The sequence below is a fragment of the Melampsora larici-populina genome, assembly GCF_000204055.1.
Source record: "Melampsora larici-populina 98AG31 unplaced genomic scaffold MELLAscaffold_43, whole genome shotgun sequence".
Classification (NCBI taxonomy): domain Eukaryota; kingdom Fungi; phylum Basidiomycota; class Pucciniomycetes; order Pucciniales; family Melampsoraceae; genus Melampsora; species Melampsora laricis-populina.
The window spans coordinates 361,378-383,420 of record NW_006768807.1 but is presented as its reverse complement, the minus strand read 5'-3'; the positions used below and the strand labels follow the sequence as shown (position 1 = coordinate 383,420).

General features: G+C 39.5%; 3 protein-coding genes across 3 annotated transcripts; 1 reads left to right on the top strand and 2 right to left on the bottom strand.

The window, feature by feature from the left end:
- Positions 1–1,087: 1,087 nt before the first annotated feature.
- Positions 1,088–1,707, bottom strand: MELLADRAFT_66479 (uncharacterized protein; the record flags this gene model as incomplete). The annotated part of the gene is made up of 2 exons (XM_007414399.1): positions 1,088–1,298; positions 1,379–1,707. 2 exons carry the CDS (start codon positions 1,705–1,707, stop codon positions 1,088–1,090), a joined length of 540 nt encoding a protein of 179 aa, XP_007414461.1.
- A 4,622-nt stretch (positions 1,708–6,329) lies between these two features.
- Positions 6,330–8,623, top strand: MELLADRAFT_110311 (uncharacterized protein; the record flags this gene model as incomplete). The annotated part of the gene is made up of 6 exons (XM_007414472.1): positions 6,330–6,950; position 7,018; positions 7,405–7,619; positions 7,688–7,772; positions 7,808–7,970; positions 8,053–8,623. The coding sequence occupies 6 exons, from the start codon at positions 6,330–6,332 to the stop codon at positions 8,621–8,623; spliced, it is 1,656 nt and encodes a 551-aa protein (XP_007414534.1).
- Positions 8,624–20,111: 11,488 nt separating this feature from the next.
- On the bottom strand, positions 20,112–22,020 carry MELLADRAFT_72822 (uncharacterized protein; the record flags this gene model as incomplete). Its single annotated transcript, XM_007414398.1, has 5 exons — positions 20,112–20,826; positions 20,940–21,108; positions 21,235–21,375; positions 21,470–21,610; positions 21,715–22,020. The coding sequence occupies 5 exons, from the start codon at positions 21,828–21,830 to the stop codon at positions 20,620–20,622; spliced, it is 774 nt and encodes a 257-aa protein (XP_007414460.1).
- Positions 22,021–22,043: the final 23 nt, after the last annotated feature.

Below are 22,043 nucleotides of genomic sequence, written 5' to 3'. Positions count from 1 at the left end.
ATTACTTCAAAGCTGAAACGAACTGATAATTTTTTGGGGTGGTGGATTTCGTATTGGGTGGTTTTTAGGATGGGTGAATCGATGGTATAAGAACCTCTAAGAGATTCTTTTCCAATCTTTTTTAATTTTCCTTTCAAATTAATACAAGTTTAGTTTGATTTTGTAATATTATGGATCAAGAATAGTTTGAAGAAAGAGTTAGGAACAGAAATGGAAGCTGCTGGATTGGATTTGTTGACCAAATCATTTTCAGTTTTGGTTTGATAGTATATAACTTCAGACGGCTGAAGATGTAAAAACAAGTATCTAGCTGGACTTAAAAATGAAACAGACCATTAATGATTGCAACATATTTGAAGACATGCTCGATTGGATTCTGGCCACATACATGTATAAGATGAGAATGAAGTTGAAACTCTTGGTTTCAAATAAACGCTCATGATGAAACCTCATCAAATTTTTTAAACAAATCCTACCAAAAAATGTAACTCAAGAACGATTAAAATATATTTTCATTAACTGATTACAAACAATAACAACAAAAAAGCATTTTACTATATATAGTTCTTTAGCACACAAGCCTTGTATCTGAAACATACCATTAGGTCCTCAATACCATCACTCCTGATCTCTTTTTGCTCACTTTGTCTTTTTACAATATCACTATTTAACAATCAAGATTTATTTAACAAGACCGTAATGAATTTCTTGTACTTCTGTATCACCTAGAGTTTACCCAACTAAATTCCTAAAACCAAATCCTTGAGTGAACGAAAGATTTCAAGTTGAGATATTATAAAAGCTTAAAAATGAAATTAAATCAGATCTTCACTTTTCTTTTTGGTAAATCTTAAATAGAAAATTTAAGAAAAACTATCGTTTTTTTCCATTCATCTTGAAATTTAATATCATTGTCTTGGGTTCATGTTTAACTTCTCTTGAGGTTCTTTTTTATTTAATAAATCAAATCAAACCAATTCTTTACAGTTGATTAAATTCTTCAAACTTTAATACAATAACATTGTACAAACTATTTTTCTTTGAGTTTTTTTCTTTGATTTTTTTGTTTGATTTTTTTTGATTTTTGTTAGGCTTTCGGTTTATTTCCAACAAGATATTCAGCAATGACTTGATCTGTTTGTGTATCAGATACTTCTCCATCTTCTAATTCTTCTACACCTTTATGTAAAGCTTCGTCTTCATTTTTAGAAGTTTCTGTTGGATTGGTAGGTTTAGGTTGGATAGGTTCAGAGTGATTTGATAAGGTTTTGGATGTACTTGGTATAGGATCCAATGAACTATGATCAAGATATAGTCAAAGGAGAATCAGAGATCAAGTGTGATGAATCAAATGAAGAGTGAAGTATGAAACACGTACTTTGACCCTTCCAATAAACCGACATTTTCATCCAACCCTAGTATCTCATCCTCTTCATCACTAACACAATTCCCATCACTGCCATCCAGATCTTCATCATCACCAAGCTCCTTGTGATCTTCTTCTAAACTCTTTTCACCTCGATTTGCTCTACGAGCCTCATTTCTCTTTCGATTCCTTTCTCGTGTTCGTTTTCGGTTCCTTTCTTGTTGATATTTCTTTTGTCTTTCTGCTTTATATCTAAGTGCACATGGTGAAGTCTTGGATTTGTAATTAGGTACTTTGATGCCTAATGCTTTTTTCCTTGCATTGCTTTTGGCTCTTGACATTACAATCGACGGTGAGAATCTAGAATGGATGGGTTTTTTCGTTGGCTTGATGGGTCGTGTTTGATTTCAATTGTTTGGGTACTTACTGGTGAAAATTTGATTGGAAGTGAGGATGTGAACTATCGAATTTGAAGTTTGAGTTAAGTTCTGTGTCCGGGTTTCTGTTCCCGACTCGAAAACATTTCACCAAGCTAGAGTAAGAAAGTTATGGTCTTTCTTTCTCATTAAATTTCATATTCTTCTCATATCCATCAATTCTCATCTTTCAGTCTTCCTATTCAAGGGCCTCAAAATCACCTGCTCTGCATCATTCCCGGGCACGTTATGACTTAACCGGAAGTAACCATCTCGTCCCAAATAAACCTTCTGAAACCAAAGGTCTCAAGTAGAATTGATCCTCGCGAAAGACAATCCATAGGCATATGAAGCCCATCAGAGTCTCCCAGCTTTCCAATCTACGACAAGCTCCTTGAAATGAATTCTTGAAAGTGGTTGTTCTTGACAGAAAATTTTCATACTAGCTTCTCAATCTCAGCTCTCTTCTCTCAGTTGTTGCTCTTGAAGATAATTACAATGACTAGCCTCTTAACACCTTTACAACATCAAAATGAAATCCTCTAGCTTCATGACTCAGCTCTCAATTTTCCGGGAGATCGTCTCTGAAGGTCACTAATACGAGAGGACTCAGCCAGTAATTGAAAATCTCAACTTTCTTCAAAAGCGTTTTGAGCAATTCAACACGAAACAATTTCTCTGGTCAAAGAATTCAATGTTTGATATCTTTGTACACATTAGTCACATGACCTGTCTCCACCTGTGAACAAAGCACTGGAATCTTACATTCCAGAAGGATCTGAAATCACATCCAATGAAGTTGCAAATGTTTTTCAGAGGACAGAGTTGGAGCATAATAAGCCTCATAAATCTACCTATCAAGGGTTTTTGATAAGATACTTGAAATGCTTCACTGTGAACATCATTCAACTTCCCCAAGTTGGAAGAGGAAAATGATTAATAGTACAGTTTGTCATAAAAGGATCCAATACTGCACACCTGAGACATAACACCCACACTACATATGTGCAGCAAGCTAAGTAAATAGTTATCTATCATGTACATACAGGTCTGCTCAGTTTTTTGCCCATCAGAATAAATAAATCACATGTTATACCACATGTAACTTTTTTGACCTTGGAAAAATTGTCGCAAAAATTCACTACATATAATGCTGTAGCTGCTCAGGCAATATTACTGAAGCTGTTTCATAGTAACAGAAAGGGTGTTACATGCAGTTGAGTTGATGAGATCACACCAAAACACTGGGTGGGTGTATGTAGTCAATCTTTTGAATACTTTTGTCAATCTGAAAAAAGTTACAGCATGTATTACATATGAATAACTTATGCTGATGAGCAGATAACTGAGCAGAACTGTATGTACATGATAACCACCTATTCACTGAGCCTGTTGCACATATGTAGTGTGTGTGTTCTGGCTTAGGTGTGGAGTGATAGATCATTTTATGACAAATCATACTCCCAATCATTTTTTCCTGCCCACTTGGGGAAGCCGAATAATGTTTGCAGTGTTGATTCAATAGCTAAGCTTGAAGCTAAACCAACCTTTGAACAAAGAGCAAAGGGTACAGTGCTGATATCTGGTCCAGGTGAATGGAGGCCACGCAACACTTACTTGCACCAAAATTAGCCAATCTTGAATAGTACTCAAAATAATTCCCTTACTTTGTGTGAGATATTCCAGCACTGTCAATCAAGGATATGGCAAGGGAGTGATCTTCAGAGCAACTTGTTCATGAAGGAATGCTTTCTAATCACAATTGATCATTCATACCAAATTCCAGACACTACAGTTTCCTACATCTCTGCCAGCACCAATTCATCTACAGACCAAAGATATCCTATTCAAATAGGGCAGCTATGTGCAATCAATTTCACTCAGTGTCTCTAAAAATTGCAGTAAACCTCCTGCTCAATGTGAAAAACATGATCTCTTCTACAATGCTTGTGCCCCTGAATACAATCACAAAGAATCCAATGACAAAGATTCCTTTAAAGAAGTAGAATTGCTCTCTCCAGATTGAATATGATTAAATTTATGATGAAGACCCAAAAGTAGCTTCTGGGACAGAACTTTTTCTATCACAACCAGTTCTACTATCATCAAAACTCAAACAACTTTAGCAATTAGAATTGCACAGCAGATACATTACGAAGATTTTTAAAGATTCCTAGAGAAAAGTCCTTGCTGATCTACCTTTGTTGTAGCTAACATTGACTGGACTCATCACATTTGAAGATGAACAAAATCATGATGACAAGTCTCTCAATTCCAATCTAATCAAACTTACATGTTGATCACAATTAAGTTTATGGGGAATTGATGTTTTGAATAAATACTGGTGCCTTTACACTTGGCCATACATAACCACTGATCTTTCAGTTTGGTATTGTAATGAATTTTTAGCCAGCTCCACATGCCAGATCATTCAACACTTTTACTGTACATGAACAATTATTGCTTATTGTGTGAAATAAAGGTTTGCTGTCATTCTTTGAAACACTGGATTATGTTTTGTTCACAGCCACACAACTTGTATGGCAAGTTTGTTCAAATGATTTTCCAGTTTCACTTATATCACTCAATCTTTCAAGATATTTCAATTGACTAATGAACTCTAAGTGTAAATCTTCCCAAAACTAACACAATAAAAACAAGTGAGCCTATATGATTATTAGACAAACATTATTCATCAATCACATCTTTAATTGCATCAAACATCTAATCTATCCCATTTAGAATCCCATATGTTTCTCAATTTGATACAATCATAGATTGCTCTGGTGGTAAAACCTATACTGCCTCATTAGAGGTTGCATGGTACTCATGATTTATATTCCTTTATAACTTTCATAGTTCAACTGTTCTGGAAATGCCCACAGATTCTCCAGTTATGAATTTTATTCAAGTTGTCTTAAGAAATCAGATCACAAAGTGATTGCATTAAGGCACATCACATTTTCTTATATGTACATCTCTAGTTGTTCCTAGAGCTTGATCACTGATAATGTCAAGGGCTTTCTTTTTTCTTCACCATCAAAACAGATTTCATTTCTGCTCATCTTTGAGTTTGTCTTTTTGAGTTCATCAAATTCAAATTCACACCTCTTTGCATGAAAGACTTCTGGTCACTTTATCGCCTCACTCTAAGTAACAACCTTTGAACAATTCATCTGAAGTAACTCTCATCAAAGTTTCACATTTCTATCTTCTACAATGAATCTTGAAGCAACTAGACCCTGAGCAAGAGGTATCAAGATACCATCATCTTGTCTCAGTGTCACAACTCAGCTAGCACTCTGGTGCAATAATGTATCTGGACTTCATAAGAATTCTCAGCCAGTAAATACTCCTGTCAAATTCATCGTAATTCTTTTTGACAAACTAGACTCTGAAAGGGTTTGTCTGGTCAAAGCAAATCACAATGGATGCTAATTAGTGTCTTTCTCCACCTTGGCCTAGACCCACAACTCTTTTTCACCTATCAATGAAATACTTGGATGTTGTCTGATTAACAACAAGGTTTCAAAATTTTATCAATTCAAGTTAAAGAAATAATTCAGATTGAGAGATTGGAACCAAAACACCAGATTTTCTCACCCCAGCTTAATTTTAACATTATTGGATTCAAAGCTTCTTGTTGCTGAATGTTGAAGTGATCTTTATGAAAACCTGAATTCTGTTTCTTTCTGATTAATTTTGTTATGTCTTTCAACCTATTTCATATCTTAAGTTCAACAAACCAAACCAAATACTAGAAAAAAGTGACCAACAACAAAATTGACAAGGTAGTTGATTTCTGAGTTGGTGACTGTGATAATAGATATCTAGTTGATATACCTCTTCAAGATGGATGTTGAACTTAACTTGATCCAAGGTAGTATTACTTTGGAGCCTGAAGGAATGTTTGTTCAATATCAAGAATATCAATATCATCAAGTTATCATAAACCAGCAAGATTGTTGATCCAGAGAAGATCTAAAGCTTGGAATTTATCAGCTTATCAGTTCTAAACTCCTTGTAAGGTTGATTGCCTCTTGCAAAAGGCACGAATTGTAAGACCCGTCCATGAAAAAAAGGAGAAGTACGCTCTTTTGGGAGTAGAACCAATCTAGGTTAATAACTTACCAAAGAGGGACTAATTGGAAGCCTAAGAGTCCTCACCTTACTCGGGGTTACGGAAATGATTTCATTTCCCTATTGAGGATGATTCTCAGGAAGGACTCTAAGACTAAAGAGCGAGAGGAGGCTATAAACCCCAGCTCGTTGCCTTTTGTATTTGTCCCCCAGTGCTTCCTTTATTATCAATTTATTATCATTAAATTCAAATCCCTATTTCCCTTACATTTCAAGAGCAATACAATCTGATATTGTCACTTACAATTTTCGAAATCCCATACTAATATCACAAACATTACAACTAAATCATAAACTCTCCAAATCGTTATAAAATCTGTTATTCATACAAACAAACTCTACGTTTTCCAATTAGTAAATCCATCCCTTAGTCATTTCCTCTCTTTATCGCAACTAGTCTATACACAATGACCGCAGCATCTAGAGCTATACGTGCTAACCGAAGAGCTCAAGGAATAGAACCTTCCACATCCACGCAAATCAACTCTTCCTTAGACGGATCAGACATGGCACCAGAAGAAGACTCCAACATCGGCAACGACTCGGAGTCAACCGAGATACTAGCTCAGGCCAACGCAAACAACAACGGCCAGATGAACCAAACCGCGATGAACAGACATCAGGGTAACCTAGATGACGATCATCAAAGTAACGATATTGTAGATGAAAACCCTAACGAAGATGAGAACCCTAGCGAAGAGGACAATCCTAGAAACAATGAGGACAATGAACCAAGTAGTGAGTCAGACGGTGCAACTGCTCGTCAATCTTCAAACGAGTCTTCCGAAGTATCAGAAGAAGATCCAGACAAACCCGATTCTAGCAACGACTCATCTCAAGTCTCAGAAGACGAAGGAGACTCAGACGACTCAAGCAGCGACTCTGAAGCACCTATCCCATCTAATCCCTCCATCTTGTCCGGATCTGGGTCGGGAGGAAGCTCAGATGGAGAATCTAGCTTGTCCGGAGGAGAAGAAGATTCCGATTCAGAAGAAGATGGAGTCACTAGAAGAAAGAGAAGAAGAAGAGTAAGCCTACATTATTGAATAACGCCTTATCCCTCTTTCTACTACAATCCACACTTCTCCACACTAGAGTTAGTAACCTACTCTAGTTAGCAACCAAAAGACCAATCACGTCAAACCCTTCCTTTCATGCTACCACTTCCCCATCAGTAAATGTGAATTTCACATATCTACACCTTGCTCGAGTACACTCGCAGTCCAGCTCCCAGATGGTAGAGCACGTAATAGTGATCATATTACATTCCCGTAATATTCAAAACCACTTGTATCTTCGCGATCAAATTGGATTGCATCTTGCTAGAGTTCACTCGCAAGTCACTTATTATGGATAATTCCAAAGCCGCTTCACTATTCTAATCTCTAAGATAATCTCATGATACTTTTACCTTGTTCAGCCTCGGAGAGGAAGAAAGATTGAACTAAGATCACAAAACTGATAATGAATCGTCTTTAACAGTGTCTGTAGACAAGATAACGAAGCTACTAGCTCAGCTAAAGAAAGAAAAGTCTAAAGCGAAGAAAACAACCAAGTCGAGGAAGAAAAACAAGAAACACAAGACTGGTAAGAAAGAAAGCAGAGGGAAAGGAAAAACTTCAAAGAAGTCGAAAAAGAAGAAAACAATCGAGATAGACATCGGTGTTGTTCCTTCTGGTGACTTAGTACAATTACAGGTGAGAGCGGCAATGTACCTACCAATGTTTGCTAGTAGCACGATCTGACTGCTCCCCTCACATCAAAGCCATTCTGGTCAGATCAGATGGATGAATTAAACACATCCATCCCCCTTACTGTTTTCGACCAGAATTTCGCTAGATTGGATAAGAGTATAATCAAAACCACCATTCTTCTTCATCAAAAGGCAAGGTCAACAAAGGCCTCGAGGCTCCGTCAGAATACACCCAATCCTTCGGAGAATGGTCCAAGAACATGAGCCTGTTTAGACGCTATTTAACAGGATACTACGGCCAAGCTCCTTTAGCAAAACGGTTGAGACTACACATAGACAATGTAAAGTCAATCAAGTGTGTCCAGAGTCTTACTCTGAACAGTAAGATACAAATAGTTGCTAATATATGTACTCATTATATCAATCTCCCCATACAGGCGATCCACAGAATGCTGGTTAACAGCCCTTAGATATGATATCTTAGTTCAAGCACAAATCTTTGTGAAACGAGGAGAGAAAGAGAAGATGAAAGACATTGGAACGTTAGCGGAAAAGTATCTGAATCAGGCGAAAGACAAATCCTTGAGAGCCGGTGAAGCGAACTGCGGTGATACCAACCCTTACGCAAAAGGAGGACGATTGGAGTTCAAACACCCAGAAACCGGCACTTGGAGACAAACAACACAGCCAACAGCTTCCTCTAGCAACAACAAGAGAGTCGTAGTAGAATCAGACACTCAACCGTTCAAGAAACGAAGAGGAGCGAAGCGTAACACAAACACCACCCAATCCTCTGTCAGCCACCACACACCAGTGGCTCCAGAGCGCCACTTTGCGACACACCATGGCCTACCTCCCAACCCGATGTCCTATCAAGGACTTCGTCCCATACCTCCAACGGCCCCTATGGCAGCTAACAGATTCCCCGGTAGAGGAGGACGAGGAGGTCATAGAGGAAATTGGAGAGGTGGTAGAGGAGGTATACATAACGTTGGCCAAGAAGGGTGAGCGATATAGATGTCATTCTACCTATCCTTGTAACCGCAGATATTAGAAGCTATAATTGTATCACAGCTTTCAACTCTTAGTCTTAAATCAGATTCCCTTCTTAGTTAATTAAGCACACTTGTTTTCTACCGTTCATCACGTACGATCAATTACTGTCCTTTCCAAAGAATATGTCTTCCTGTCTTTACCGTTATTTCTTCTACCTTGCCTACACAATTTACTTATAATTTGTGCACTGTTCCCCACAAGTTTGACCAGAAAAGAGCTACCCTTGAGTATCGAGCGAACACCTTTACAGGACAAACCATCAGACAAAGAAGAGAAGTGCTGGCCAGACAAAGTCAAATGCGACATGAATATCGAAGCCTGGAGGAGAGAACTGTCAAAACATGGTTTGCTGCCGAGGCTCCAGTTTATCTTGTACGGTTTCGAACAAGGATTTGATCAGGGCATCCCGGATCACTCCATCGAAGGATTTACCTTCTGTTGCCCTCCAAACCACCAGTCAGCGCTGTCGGCCCGTGAAGATATCGAGAATAACCTAAAGAAAGAAATTGAAGCAGGCAGGATCTACGGACCTTTTACGAAAGACAAAATGGCGAAAAGGTACAAATTCTTTCGCTCAAGCCCCATGGGGGCAGTAATCAACGGAGACGGGTCCTTTCAACCCATAAACGACCTATCTTTCCCAAAAAACGACCCTGCGATACCAAGCGTCAACTCTTTCGTCGATAAACACGAATTTAAAACAACTTGGGATAACTTCGAGAAGGTAGCCTTACATATCGCCAACTGCGACGACAAATTAGAGGCGGCCCTGTTTGACTGGCTAAAGGCTTACAGGCAGATTGGCACACACCCAAGCCAATGGCCTTACCTTCTCATTTGCGACTTTGCCGGACTCATCTATATAGATCTATGCATCTCTTTCGGAGGCGTAGCTGGCTGTGGAAGCTTTGGTGGGACGGCGGACGCTTGGAAAGAACTCGTGGAACTAGAATTCGGCTTAAACAAAATCTTCAGATGGGTGGATGACAACCTCATCCTGAAGGTAAAGTCACAAAAATTAAGCATGGACGAAGTCGTAGCTTACAGCTCAGAACTAGGCGTCAAAACTAACAGCACAAAATTTGCACACTTCAGCACCAAACAGAAGTACATCGGCTTTCTGTGGGACGTCGAAAAGAGGTCAGTCAGCCTAACCCAAAAGAAGCTAGACGAAAGGATATCACAACTCCAATCATTTCTAGCAAAGGTGGATTACACCTACAAGGAGGCAGACAAGATGTACGGTAGGCTAAGCCATGTGGCTTACATAGCACCACAGTTACGGTGCTATTTGAGAAGTGGTTACCGCTGGAAAGCGGAATGGTTCAATCAGGCAGCAAAAAGGAAGATGCCGGCACAGGTACAAGAAGATCTCGCGGTATGGGAGAAGGCTCTATCAAACTTCCCAAATAGAATGCTCCTGAAACCTTGTGTCATCAACAACATTGGCTGGGTTGGCGACGCGTCGACTACCTACGGAATTGGAATAATAGTAGGGAAGTCCTGGGCTCAATTCAAATTACACGCAGGCTGGGATACCCCATTAGGGAAACCGGTACGCGGGATCGCGTGGTTAGAAACAGTCGCAGTGCGACTTGGGCTATTAGTAGTACAGAAACTTCGTAGACTGGAAGGAGAACGCTTCCTCGTGCTGACTGATAACACTACGACAGAAGGAGTACTACGTAATGAATCGTCACGCGACTTCTGGGTCAATGAAGAATGGAAGAATATCTCACAACTATTGTTCGAGAATGATTGTCAACTAGAGCAAAAACGAGTGGCAACTTTGGACAACGCAGCCGACAAACTGTCGAGAGGTCTCCCATCGTCAAAACCGTGGTATTTACAAATCCATGTGGATGTCCCAGACGATCTGATCCCTTGGTTACATGACGTCGAAGGGATCGATGCGTCTGACAAGCAGGTGAGTAAAACGAATCCTGTTAAATATAAAGAAAGGACGTTAAAAAACGAATTGTCGTTTCACTACACCACAGGCAACATTCGAAGAACCTCTCTGAGTCCTGCAAGTCCCTCGAGATAATTCCAAGCGCGTAGATACCGCAGATCATACCAACTCTAGAGCCACTCGTTTTCCTTCACTTATCTCATTACAGTTCTTTACACCCATTCCAAAGCAGATTACACCACAAGGCCCGCACCTACCTCTCATCCTGATTCCTCGGCCATCCCGTCATTAGCAGCTCGTCGAGCAACCACCCAACATCATACTCCCAATCCTTCTTCTCTCAATTTTTTTTTTCCCATTACCCGTCCCCAACACCTCATCCGTTTGATTCTTTGAAGAAGGAACAAGACAGCACACTTCAGAGTAAGCACGAGGAATACTCTTAAACATGAGACAATAAAGACTAACGCTTTCTCACCGGGGAACAGCACATCCAACCCACAGTTCACGATGAGAGATATAACAACTTTCCTTAGGATCAAAGACCATGTGAAGCAACGACTGACCAGAGCCCAGCGCCATATGATCAGAGCAGGGTGGAGCCGCTCCACAATCGAGTCGTATTCATCAGGGGTCAAGAAATTCAAGACCTTCTGTGCTGTGCGACACCTAAAAGCATTCCCGGCGTCAAAAGACACAGTCGAGCGATTCATCATCTGGGCCGGACATAACTTCAACCACACCGCCACAAATAAACCGGTCAAGGTAGCGACCATCACCAAATACCTCACCGCCATGAGGACTTGGCACGCGTTTCACGGCTTCAACTTCCCTAACGTACACCTAACTCGACTGAAGTCTATCCTACGGGCGACAAAGAAACTAGAGACTCGCGCCCCAACTCAAAAGCTCAACCGCGAGCCTGTCACACCAAAAGCACTCCTTGCACTCGTGGCAAATAATGCCGAAGAAGAAGTAGACCCCAAAGGCCTTACGGCTCTCGTGTTGACAGCTTACTGGGGACTCGGGAGATTAGGCGAACTGGTGTATGAATCAACTCCTTTTAACAGACACGACCACGGCGCAATTCTCCGTTCAGACGTTCAATTCTACACGGTAGGCAACAAGTCATCAGCACGCATCTGCCTAAGGGAGGCGAAGACCGCCAAACCCGGAGAACACCAATACTTGACAGTTAAGGAAACTGGTGGTGTCTTATGTCCCGTATCAGCTCTCAAGGACCTGATGACATGTCTAGAAAGGGTTAAAGACCCTCGTCTCTTCTTGACTTACGGTGACGAAGGTACGACCGCAATTACTAGGCAGTTAATGACCAAAGTCATGACCAGAGCTTGGGGGAAAACCTCCAAAATGACCGGACATTCTTTCCAAATAGGCGGCGCTACGCTGCTAACGAAATCAGGCTTACCGACACCTACAATAAAGACTCTAGGAAGATGGTTATCTGACTGCCATAAATTGTATCAAAGAGAGTGGAGCGACCAAGAGTGGGAGGCAGCGAAGAGGATATTGAAGATCACTGGAGATACCATACCCCACTTTTGATTCTCGTTATTACCTAAGATGTTTAGACCTCTCCGTGATGTACACTTGTAACCGTGTAACCTTCGCCTTACTCTAACGTCTATCTGAATGTAAGAACAACCTAGTATATTTCGTTAACCATGTAGTTGCCTCCTTGTTTTGCTTTACTCTTTCTTTGACTGTGCATCCTTTTTCAAGGAGGAAAATTGTGATTCTCCATTACGACACGTTACTTGTTTTTAAGAACCATTTGGAAACGTGGGTACATAAGTCACACACACAGAAGACACTAAATTGTGGGCGAGACAGGAATAGGGGAAGCCCGAATAGGCTCAGGCCTGTCTCCTGAGTAACGGGAATTCCAGACTACCCCCTATTCCAAACCTAGAAGGGAAGTGAAAAAGAAAGTCAATCTAAGAAGTAGACTTGACCTTCGTTGAACTCTCCTGAAGAAGACCTACTTCAAGAGAACTCTATCAGGAAGAGTTAATGGAGACTGGAGAGTTCAATGTGATGAACTCTCTCAGTGTCCACACTTACACACTTCTAGAAACTACGGGTTTCGAGGAAGATTCATCTATCCTCGACAACCCACCGCCCACATCTATTCCTTTCCTCACTTAGCATGAGCTAAGCAAGGAAAGGAAAGGTAGTCAGAGAAAATGAAAGGGATAAACTATTGAGAATGGATCTCATCATTTTCTTGCCTTGTATTTCATTCCATTCAACATACTACTTTACCATAAATCTCATAGAGATCCTAAACCTCTCTCCCTTTCTCTAGCCAACAAACATAGTACCAAATTCACTTAAACATGTAAATCAGAGATCATCCTGTTGGTCTCATCCCCAAGTGTTAAATCATCATTATATCCTTTACCCAGTATACTCTGATGTCTCTTGACACCAATAAATTATACTACAAAGTAATAAAGTTGTGGTGAAGAAAAAAGGGTTTCTTTAAGCAGATTAGATGTTAAAAGTGGTATGGTTTTTTTGGTACTGTGTCTAGGTTTGATTAAAGTTATGTATGGTCTGATTCTGAGAAGTTCTTCTTAAATCATCAGTTTTGTAAGTACTTAGAGCATCCACAGCCGTGTGGCCTACACTGTGTTGTACTGAAATTTAGGTCAAAAACATCCACAGCCAATTCCCTAAATTGTCACATAGCTAAGGGCATTTCCTCCCTGCAAGCCAAAATAGAAGAAATTTGTTCTATTTTGGCTTGCTCCCTAAATTCATCCGTACCTTGCTTTTCCCATAAAACTCCCACTTCCTCACCAACACTCCCTGCAGTCATCCCCCTTGATGACCAATAACCCATAACTCACCTTGCCAAATATGCTTCAAGCCGTACTGTACGGAATCTGTTATGAGCCGTATAAGGCTACTCTACATATGCTTATACATGTTTGCTCTCATATCTTGTACGCTGTCGAGCACAGACTATAGTCCTCACGTTGCAATCTACTTAGTACTAGAAGGACCTCATTAGTCTTCTCTCATCTCTCATCATCCTATCGAGTCCTTACATATTGCAACGTCTTAAATCCAAGAGATTGGAGAAGGTTAATAAATTAAAGAACAAGCAAAAGTTTAAATTAGAAAAGCAAAGAAGAAAAAAGTTTAAAATAGATCAAAGTTTAAAGAAAAGAAGATTAAAGTTATTAGTCAAGACAAAGTGAAAAAAGTGAAGAACGAAGAAGTTGGAAATTAACAAAAATTAGATTAGAAAGTTTAGAAAATCCCCTCGGCAATTTAAAGTTTCAAACTCTGTTAAAGCGCGAATATCAAAGCTTAATCATCAGCCTTTCATATAATCAATCACCACGCCGGAATTCACCACCCCCCAAAGCCCGACTTCTACGACTTCTACAGGCCGAGAATCCGAAGTCTTAGACGCTCTCGAACCTACGATCGATCCCAATATGTCGGAAGTTAACATGTCAGAAGCAAGTTTAGCTGGAATCATGCAGCAACTTAACAATTTGACGGCTAGATTGAATGACGAAACCCGCCGGAGAGAAGAGGCGGAAGCCAATCAACGTGCTGCCGACGCCAAACGTATAGAAGTCGAGCAGAGATTGTTACAGTTAGAACAAACTCCAACTCAACAATCACAATCAGCTCCTGCAGCTCAAGTCTCTACTCCGATGTCTTCCACGACCATCCCAACGTTTCCTGGAAACGTTGGTGCTACCTATACTCAAGTGCAACAAGTTAGACCGCCTAAAATCGCAACCCCAGACAAATTTGATGGATCTAAAGGATCTAAGGCTGAAATCTTCATGAATCAAATCGGAATTTACATGCGAATGAACTCTGAGTCATTCGCCGATGAAAAAGCTCAAGTCGCGTTCGCGCTGTCTTATTTGACTGGAAAAGCAAGCATTTGGGGTCAAGCTTTCACGGATCAATTATTAGATTCAGAAAAAGCTCATCTTGTAAATTGGACCAAATTTGCCAATTCCTTCCGAGCGACGTTCTTTGATACTGAAAGACTTCCAAAAGCTGAAAATGAGATTCGTAATCTAAAGCAAACTAGAGCAGTGTCCGATTATTGGATCACGTTTTCTGAGCTCTCTTTAATCGTTAAATGGCCGGAAAACATTTTAATGTCTCAGTTCGAACAAGGTCTCAAGCGTGAAATCAGAATATATATGATTCAACAAGAGTTCAAAAGTGTAGAGGAAATGTCTCAGTTTGCAATCAAAGTTGATAATAAATTAAACAATTGTTCTCAAAGTTTAACAATGGCTACCGGTCCGTCATCAACTCCTATTGCTGATCCTGATGCAATGGACTGCTCAGCTTATCGAATCAATATCTCGCAAGAGGAATATCGGAAGAGGGCTGCAAACCGCGCTTGTTATGAATGTGGAAAGACAAATCATGTGATTGCTGATTGTTATATTGCGAAGAGAAAGAAAAGAGGAGGTGGTGGTGGTTTTAGAAATAATGAAGTTGATAAATTAAAAGCTAGAATTGCAGAATTGGATAATCAGTTGTCAGAAGTCAAGAGTAGTGATACAAACTTGAGTAGATCAGAATTGTCAAAAAATGGAGAAGCTCGGGAGTGCTAGTTGTGCCTCCCCCGAGCAAAATACCTTTAGGTGTGGAAGTTGGTGATATTGATAGCCTTGAAATGAAAGACACTTGTATTATTAACCATGTTACCCTCCACGACCCAAATTCTGACACAACACTCACTGCTCAAGCCCTAATTGACAGCGGTGCCACCCATGAAGCCTTGAACCTCAATTTTGTGAGAAAGTATAATCTTTGTACAACTCCCTTGCCACATTCCCACAAGGTAACCGGATTCAGTGGACACAAATCTCAAATTACCCACACTGGCGACTACCTCATCGACAACGACACCAACCCAACCACGTTCATCATCACATCCCTTAGAGACAAGTACGATCTGATCCTGGGTATGCCATGGATAAAACGCAACTATTCACGAATCAATTGGAATGAAAGCTGTTTGTCAAAAGCCTGTGGTCCGACTCTCAACATTGCTGTTGCAAAAGCAACATCGTCAAGGCCGGAAACCTCCTTGAAGGACCATACTTTGGAGCCTGATAGGCACGCTAGGCAACATGACGAGGGGGTAGAGATCGTAAAAGACTCATCAATGCCCCCGCAATGTGAGTATTTCTTGTCTCCTCTAAATTCAGTTAAAGAAACCAGTTGCAAGCTTAAACACCATTTAGAATTCCATCAGTCTATTGAAACAACTCCGACCATTAGCAAATCACAAGAAGAATCACCTGCAGTCATTCAAAGCATGACTTTGTCCAATCCGCCAAAATCCTCAGAAGACCACGAGATGGAACCAATGAGGAAAGCTAGGAAAAGTGACAAGGGGGTAGAGATCGTAAAAGACTCATTAATACCCCCGCAGAGTGAGTCTTTCAATGCCCAATCAAACAAGCCTTGTGAAACAATGAAAAAGCATTCCTCTCTTCTACAGGGAAAACTACCAAGATCAACTGCACGACTCGGTACGCTTACACCAACCAGACGCCTATACTCACAAGTACTCCCCAAACAGCAACCATCACTGTCTCATATCCAAGCCTCTACGACTTCTTGGAATGTATCTGCCAAGCTTAATGCAGAAATTGCATCGAAGGCTCCTGTCCAAACCGCAGCCGAACTAGTTCCTGAATGCTACCATGCTTACCTCGACATGTTTGAAAAGAGCAAATCAAGTGTTTTACCTCCTCACCGACCCTACGACTTTCGTGTCGACCTACTACCGGGAGCTACGCCTCAGGCTGGTAGAGTCATTCCGTTATCACCAAAAGAAAGTGAGGTATTAGACGAAATGCTTGAAAAAGGCCTAGAGAACGGCACGATTCGACGTACAACATCTCCATGGGCGGCACCAGTGCTATTCACTGGGAAAAAGGATGGAAGCCTAAGGCCTTGCTTTGACTATCGAAAACTCAACTCTGTTACGGTAAAAAATAGATATCCATTACCGTTGACGATGGAATTAATAGACAGTCTACTTCATGCAGATGAATTCACCAGTCTGGATATGAGAAATGGATACAACAACTTGCGAGTAAGGGAAGGTGATGAAGCTAAATTAGCCTTTATTTGCAATCAAGGTCAATTCAAACCTCTCACAATGCCATTTGGTCCCACCGGAGCGCCCGGATTTTTTCAATACTTCATTCAGGACATATTGAAAAGTCACATAGGCCGGAATGTAGCAGCGTACCAAGATGACATCCTTATTTATACAAGACCAGGGGTGGACCATAAAGCGGTTGTGAAAGAAGTATTGGACATCCTGAAAGCTCAAAATGTATGGCTCAAGCCTGAGAAATGCAAATTCTCAAAATCTGAAATTGCATACCTAGGACTGATAATTTCACGAAATCAAATCAGGATGGACGAAACAAAAGTCAAGGCAGTCACCGATTGGCCAACTCCAAAAAATCTCTCTGAGGTTCAGACGTTCATTGGATTCGCAAACTTCTACCGATGCTTCATTGATCAATTTTCAAAAATAGCTCGACCACTACATGAATTATCTCAAAAAGATACTACTTTTAACTGGACAGAGGAGCGTGAAAGATCCTTTCAGCTACTCAAAGATTCTTTCACTACAGCACCAATACTAAAGATCGCAGATCCGTACAAGCCTTTTGTACTGGAATGTGATTGTTCCGACTATGCGTTAGGAGCAGTATTGTCTCAAATTTCAGATGATGACGGTGAACTTCACCCAGTGGCTTTCCTCTCCCGGTCCCTGATCAAAGCAGAAAGAAATTATGAGATATTTGATAAAGAACTGCTCGCAGTGGTCAGCGCATTCAAGGAATGGAGACAGTATCTTGAAGGAAATCCGAACAGGCTCAGCGTAATCGTATATACAGATCACAAAAATCTTGAATCACTTATGTCAACCAAAGAACTCACAAGAAGACAAGCCCGATGGGCGGAGACGTTAGGAAGCTTTGATTTTGAGATCAGGTTTTGACCAGGTAAACAATCAACAAAACCGGATGCGCTATCAAGACGACCCAATTTGATGCCAAAAGAAGGTGAAAAATTATCATTCGGACGATTACTTAAACCAGAAAACCTTCCAGCAGATGCTTTTATTGATGAACTTGACTTAATAACATCATGGATAGTGGACGATGATATCATTCAAGATGTTCAGATTGATGAAATTGACAACAACTACAATTTAGGGGAAGGAAATTCAGAACTAGCATGGAATGATGCAAGAATATTAGACAAAATCAAAAACAAATCAAAATCCGACCCCAAGATTACTGAATTACTAAAGCTATGCGAGGAATCTTCATTCAAAAAGCTATTGAACGACCACAAGAACATTAATGGTGTTTTATATTTCAAAGGAAACATAGTAGTTCCAAATGATCACAATCTGAAGGTTCAAATACTGAAATCAAGGCATGATAGCCGACTAGCAGGTCATCCAGGCAGAATGAGAACTCTAGCATTAGTCAAGAGGGGGTACTACTGGAAATCAATGAAAGCCTTCATTAACAATTATGTAGACGGATGTCAATCGTGTCAAAGGATCAAATCAAGGACTGTAAAACCATTTGGTAGTCTAATGCCCCTTCCAATTCCAAGTGGACCGTGGGTAGACGTGTGTTATGACCTGATCACTGATTTACCTAATTCAGAAGGTTACGATAGTATATTAACGGTAGTTGACCGCCTTACGAAGATGGCTCACTTTATACCATGTAAGAAAACACTGTCATCGGAAGAACTAGCTGACTTAATGATTAAGCATGTCTGGAAACTTCATGGAACCCCACAGTCCATCACGTCGGACAGAGGTAACGTCTTTATATCAAAACTCACAAAAGAAAAAATGCACAAAAGATTGGGAATAACAACACAGTCTTCAACAGCTTACCATCCGCAGACAGACGGCCAATCTGAAATAACAAACAAAGCAGTTGAGCAGTACATCCGACACTTCACAAGCTACAAACAGGATGATTGGTGCACTCTTCTACCAATGGCTGAATTTTCCTACAACAACAACAACCACGTCTCCATTGGAATGTCACCATTCAAGGCCAATTACGGGTTTAATGTAAGTTTTACGGACATACCTACTGGAGATCAGTGTCTCCCTTCGGTAGAAGCACAAATGGATCAAATTACCAACATCCAAAAGGAACTCAAAGACACATTAATGTTAACGCAAGAAGCAATGATAAATCAACATGACAAGAAGGTACAAGCTACGCCTAATTGGAAGGAAGGGATGAAAGTATGGTTAAATAACAAAAACATAAGCACAACAAGACCAACCGCTAAGTTTTCACATCGCTGGCTTGGCCCTTACACTATACTGAAGCGCATGTCTGCTAATGCTTATAAAATAGAACTACCGAAATCAATGGAGAAAATTCACCCAGTGTTTCATGTAGGACTCTTAAGAAGATTTGAAGCCAGCAAGATAAAGAATCAAGATCAATCACCACCTGAACCAGTTATAATTGAAGATAATGAAGAATACGAAATAGCCGAAGTTCTAGACAAAAGAATCAAACGAGGAAAAATTGAATACTTGATAAGTTGGAAAGGATATGATGCTAACCATGATTCGTGGGAACCAGAAGCTTCAATGAGTAATGCGCAAGAACTTGTTAATGAATTCAATCTCAAATATCCTCAAGCAGAAACTCGATACCGTAGGGTACGGAGAAAGTCATGAGGGTTAAAGCTTTTTTCCCACTGGGTTTTTAATGCTAACCCGTGGAAAGATGCTAGCCCGTCAAGAGGGGGTTGAGTCATAAAAGGGGGAGTGGTGTTATGAGCCGTATAAGGCTACTCTACATATGCTTATACATGTTTGCTCTCATATCTTGTACGCTGTCGAGCACAGACTATAGTCCTCACGTTGCAATCTACTTAGTACTAGAAGGACCTCATTAGTCTTCTCTCATCTCTCATCATCCTATCGAGTCCTTACAGAATCACGGCTGTGCATCAGTTAAAATTCATGCCTCAAACACTTCCCTAAACGATCCGTGCGACCCTCTGTACAATACCGATTTACGGCACGGCTGTGGATGCTCTTAGTATACTATTACACTCATAACCCAAACCTAGTTGAAATAAATCATCCACTTTTTGATATACTCAAGACCTTTTCTTTCTTACAAATTCATAAAAGGAAGAAAAGAGAGGTTTAATAATTCTTGAGGAGAAAAATCAACTTTTTTTTTTCCCATAAGTTCATACTGTATCCATTGACTCCTTTTTTTTTTTTTTAAATCATCTCGACAAAAAAAAAACCCTAAATAAGTTTCATACCAATCCTAAAAAAAAGACCCTTCAAATACTTTCCTTAATCAATTATATGTAAAAGAAACCTCAACTTTTTCTTTTTGATTTTCTTTATGTTCATAAAAAATTTAATCAAATCCAAAAAATCTATTCAACAACAAGTAAACAAATCCAAAACCAAAAAAGACATTTTTTTGCTTTCATATTGGTAGATCTAAAAAAAACCTTTCAATAAATTTCAACAAAATAAAAATCAAAAAAGTATAGAACATCAAACATATAACATCACTTAAAGGACCTTTGATCATTTTTGTAAATCAAAACAATTCAAAGAAATCTAAACCATTTCTAAATTCATAAAAAACAAAAACAAAAATAAAAATAAAATAAAGATAAATCAAAAATAAAAAAAAACAAAGAAAGATGAAGAAAGATAAAGAGAAAGATAAAGAGAAGCATGACCGGGAAGACAATGACAAACAAAAACAAAAAAAAGAAGACGATCATCAAACGTTTCATAACCAAACATGAAAAAAACCATTCCAAAAAAAACAAAAAGACAAAAAAAAGAAACAAAGAAAAAGCCAAAAATCCAATCCAACCTCCAACCAATCAACCTCCAAACCACATCTCTCCTCAAACCACATCTTTCCTCAATCTACAAACATTCCATTCATTTTTTTCAAACCGAAACAAACTCAACAGACAACTCATCCCCAATCCCAATCAAAGCATTCCTAACAGAAGCCAAGAGTTCAATAGATTCAAATCCATTAATCGAATTAGACTTGATACCCAACTTAACAAACGTTACAAGTTTTTCTGTTTCAGTTAGTTTCCAAATCTTGATTGGATAAACTTTTTGGATCTTCTTTTCGTTTTCTTTAATCTAAATCCAAAAAAGAAAAAAGTAAGTTTTTTTTCGTTTGGGTTGGTTCGGTTTTTTGGGTGACTTTCTTTACAAGGTTTCATGAAAAATCAAAAAGGCAAAAAAAAACTTACAAAACTCAATCCGGTTTGTAAAGTATGTTTTTCTTTAATAAATTCATTTGAAGTTGGAGAAGTTTGTAATAAGACCTTACCCATTATAATAGATTCTTGTAAACCTAAAGAAATAAATGAAAAGACTTCTAATAAACCAATAAGTCTACCGATAGCTACTTGTTGAAGTCTACCAAAGAAAACCAAAAAAAAACCAAGAAAAACCAAAAAAAAACCAAAAAAAAATGAACACGAAAAAATTAGTTGTGGTTTTTTTGGAGGTTTTTTTGGAAGGGAAAATGGGAAAAAACTTAACTGGTTTGAAAAACTTTGAGAAAGTAATAAACCAAAAGAAAATCCAATCGAATATAACCTTCTATACCCACCCCCCACATCATCAGGCAACACGATTGCCGAACCCGCCACACTTAAGATCGACAAGACTAACAAGACTTGACTATCCAAACCAAAAGATCACAAAAAGTACTCAGGATCCAAAAAAAAGAAGGGAAATCAAAGTTTTTTTGGGATTAGGATTAGGTTCGACTTACTTGATGATTTCGGGATGGTCATGATGAACATGTGAATGGTTCAAGACTACGTGTTCGATAGATTCTTTACACACATACATTGCAGCAAACAATAAATAAATCGATCTAGTGAACCTAGCCAGCGTAGAAAACCGAGCAGTTCTAATACCCCCCAAAGAAAAAGAAAAATCAAAATCAAAAGCAAAAGAGCAAGAAAAAGCAGATCAGTGGAATTGACAAAAAGAGGACAAGAAGAGAGAACTTACCCAAATGGATATCTCAAGTCTTGAATTTGTTGAGATTGATTAAAAAGAAAAGCAAGATAAATATCCCAAGATAAGCCTAAAGCTTCACATATTACCAAATAACCAATTCCAATCATAGCCACATCCCCAGTGATCCAAAGTCTAAAGCCAATTAAGAAACTCAAGATAGTCAAAAGGATTGGGAAAGGTTGAAGACCTGATTTTAAGATTGATGAACGTTTTCGATGACCTGGTAGGTGTTGGGTTTGGTGGTGATGATGATGAGGGTGGTGGTGGGATCGGGTGGAGGATGGGACTGGTCTGGGGATCGAGGCTGGGGTGGGTGGACA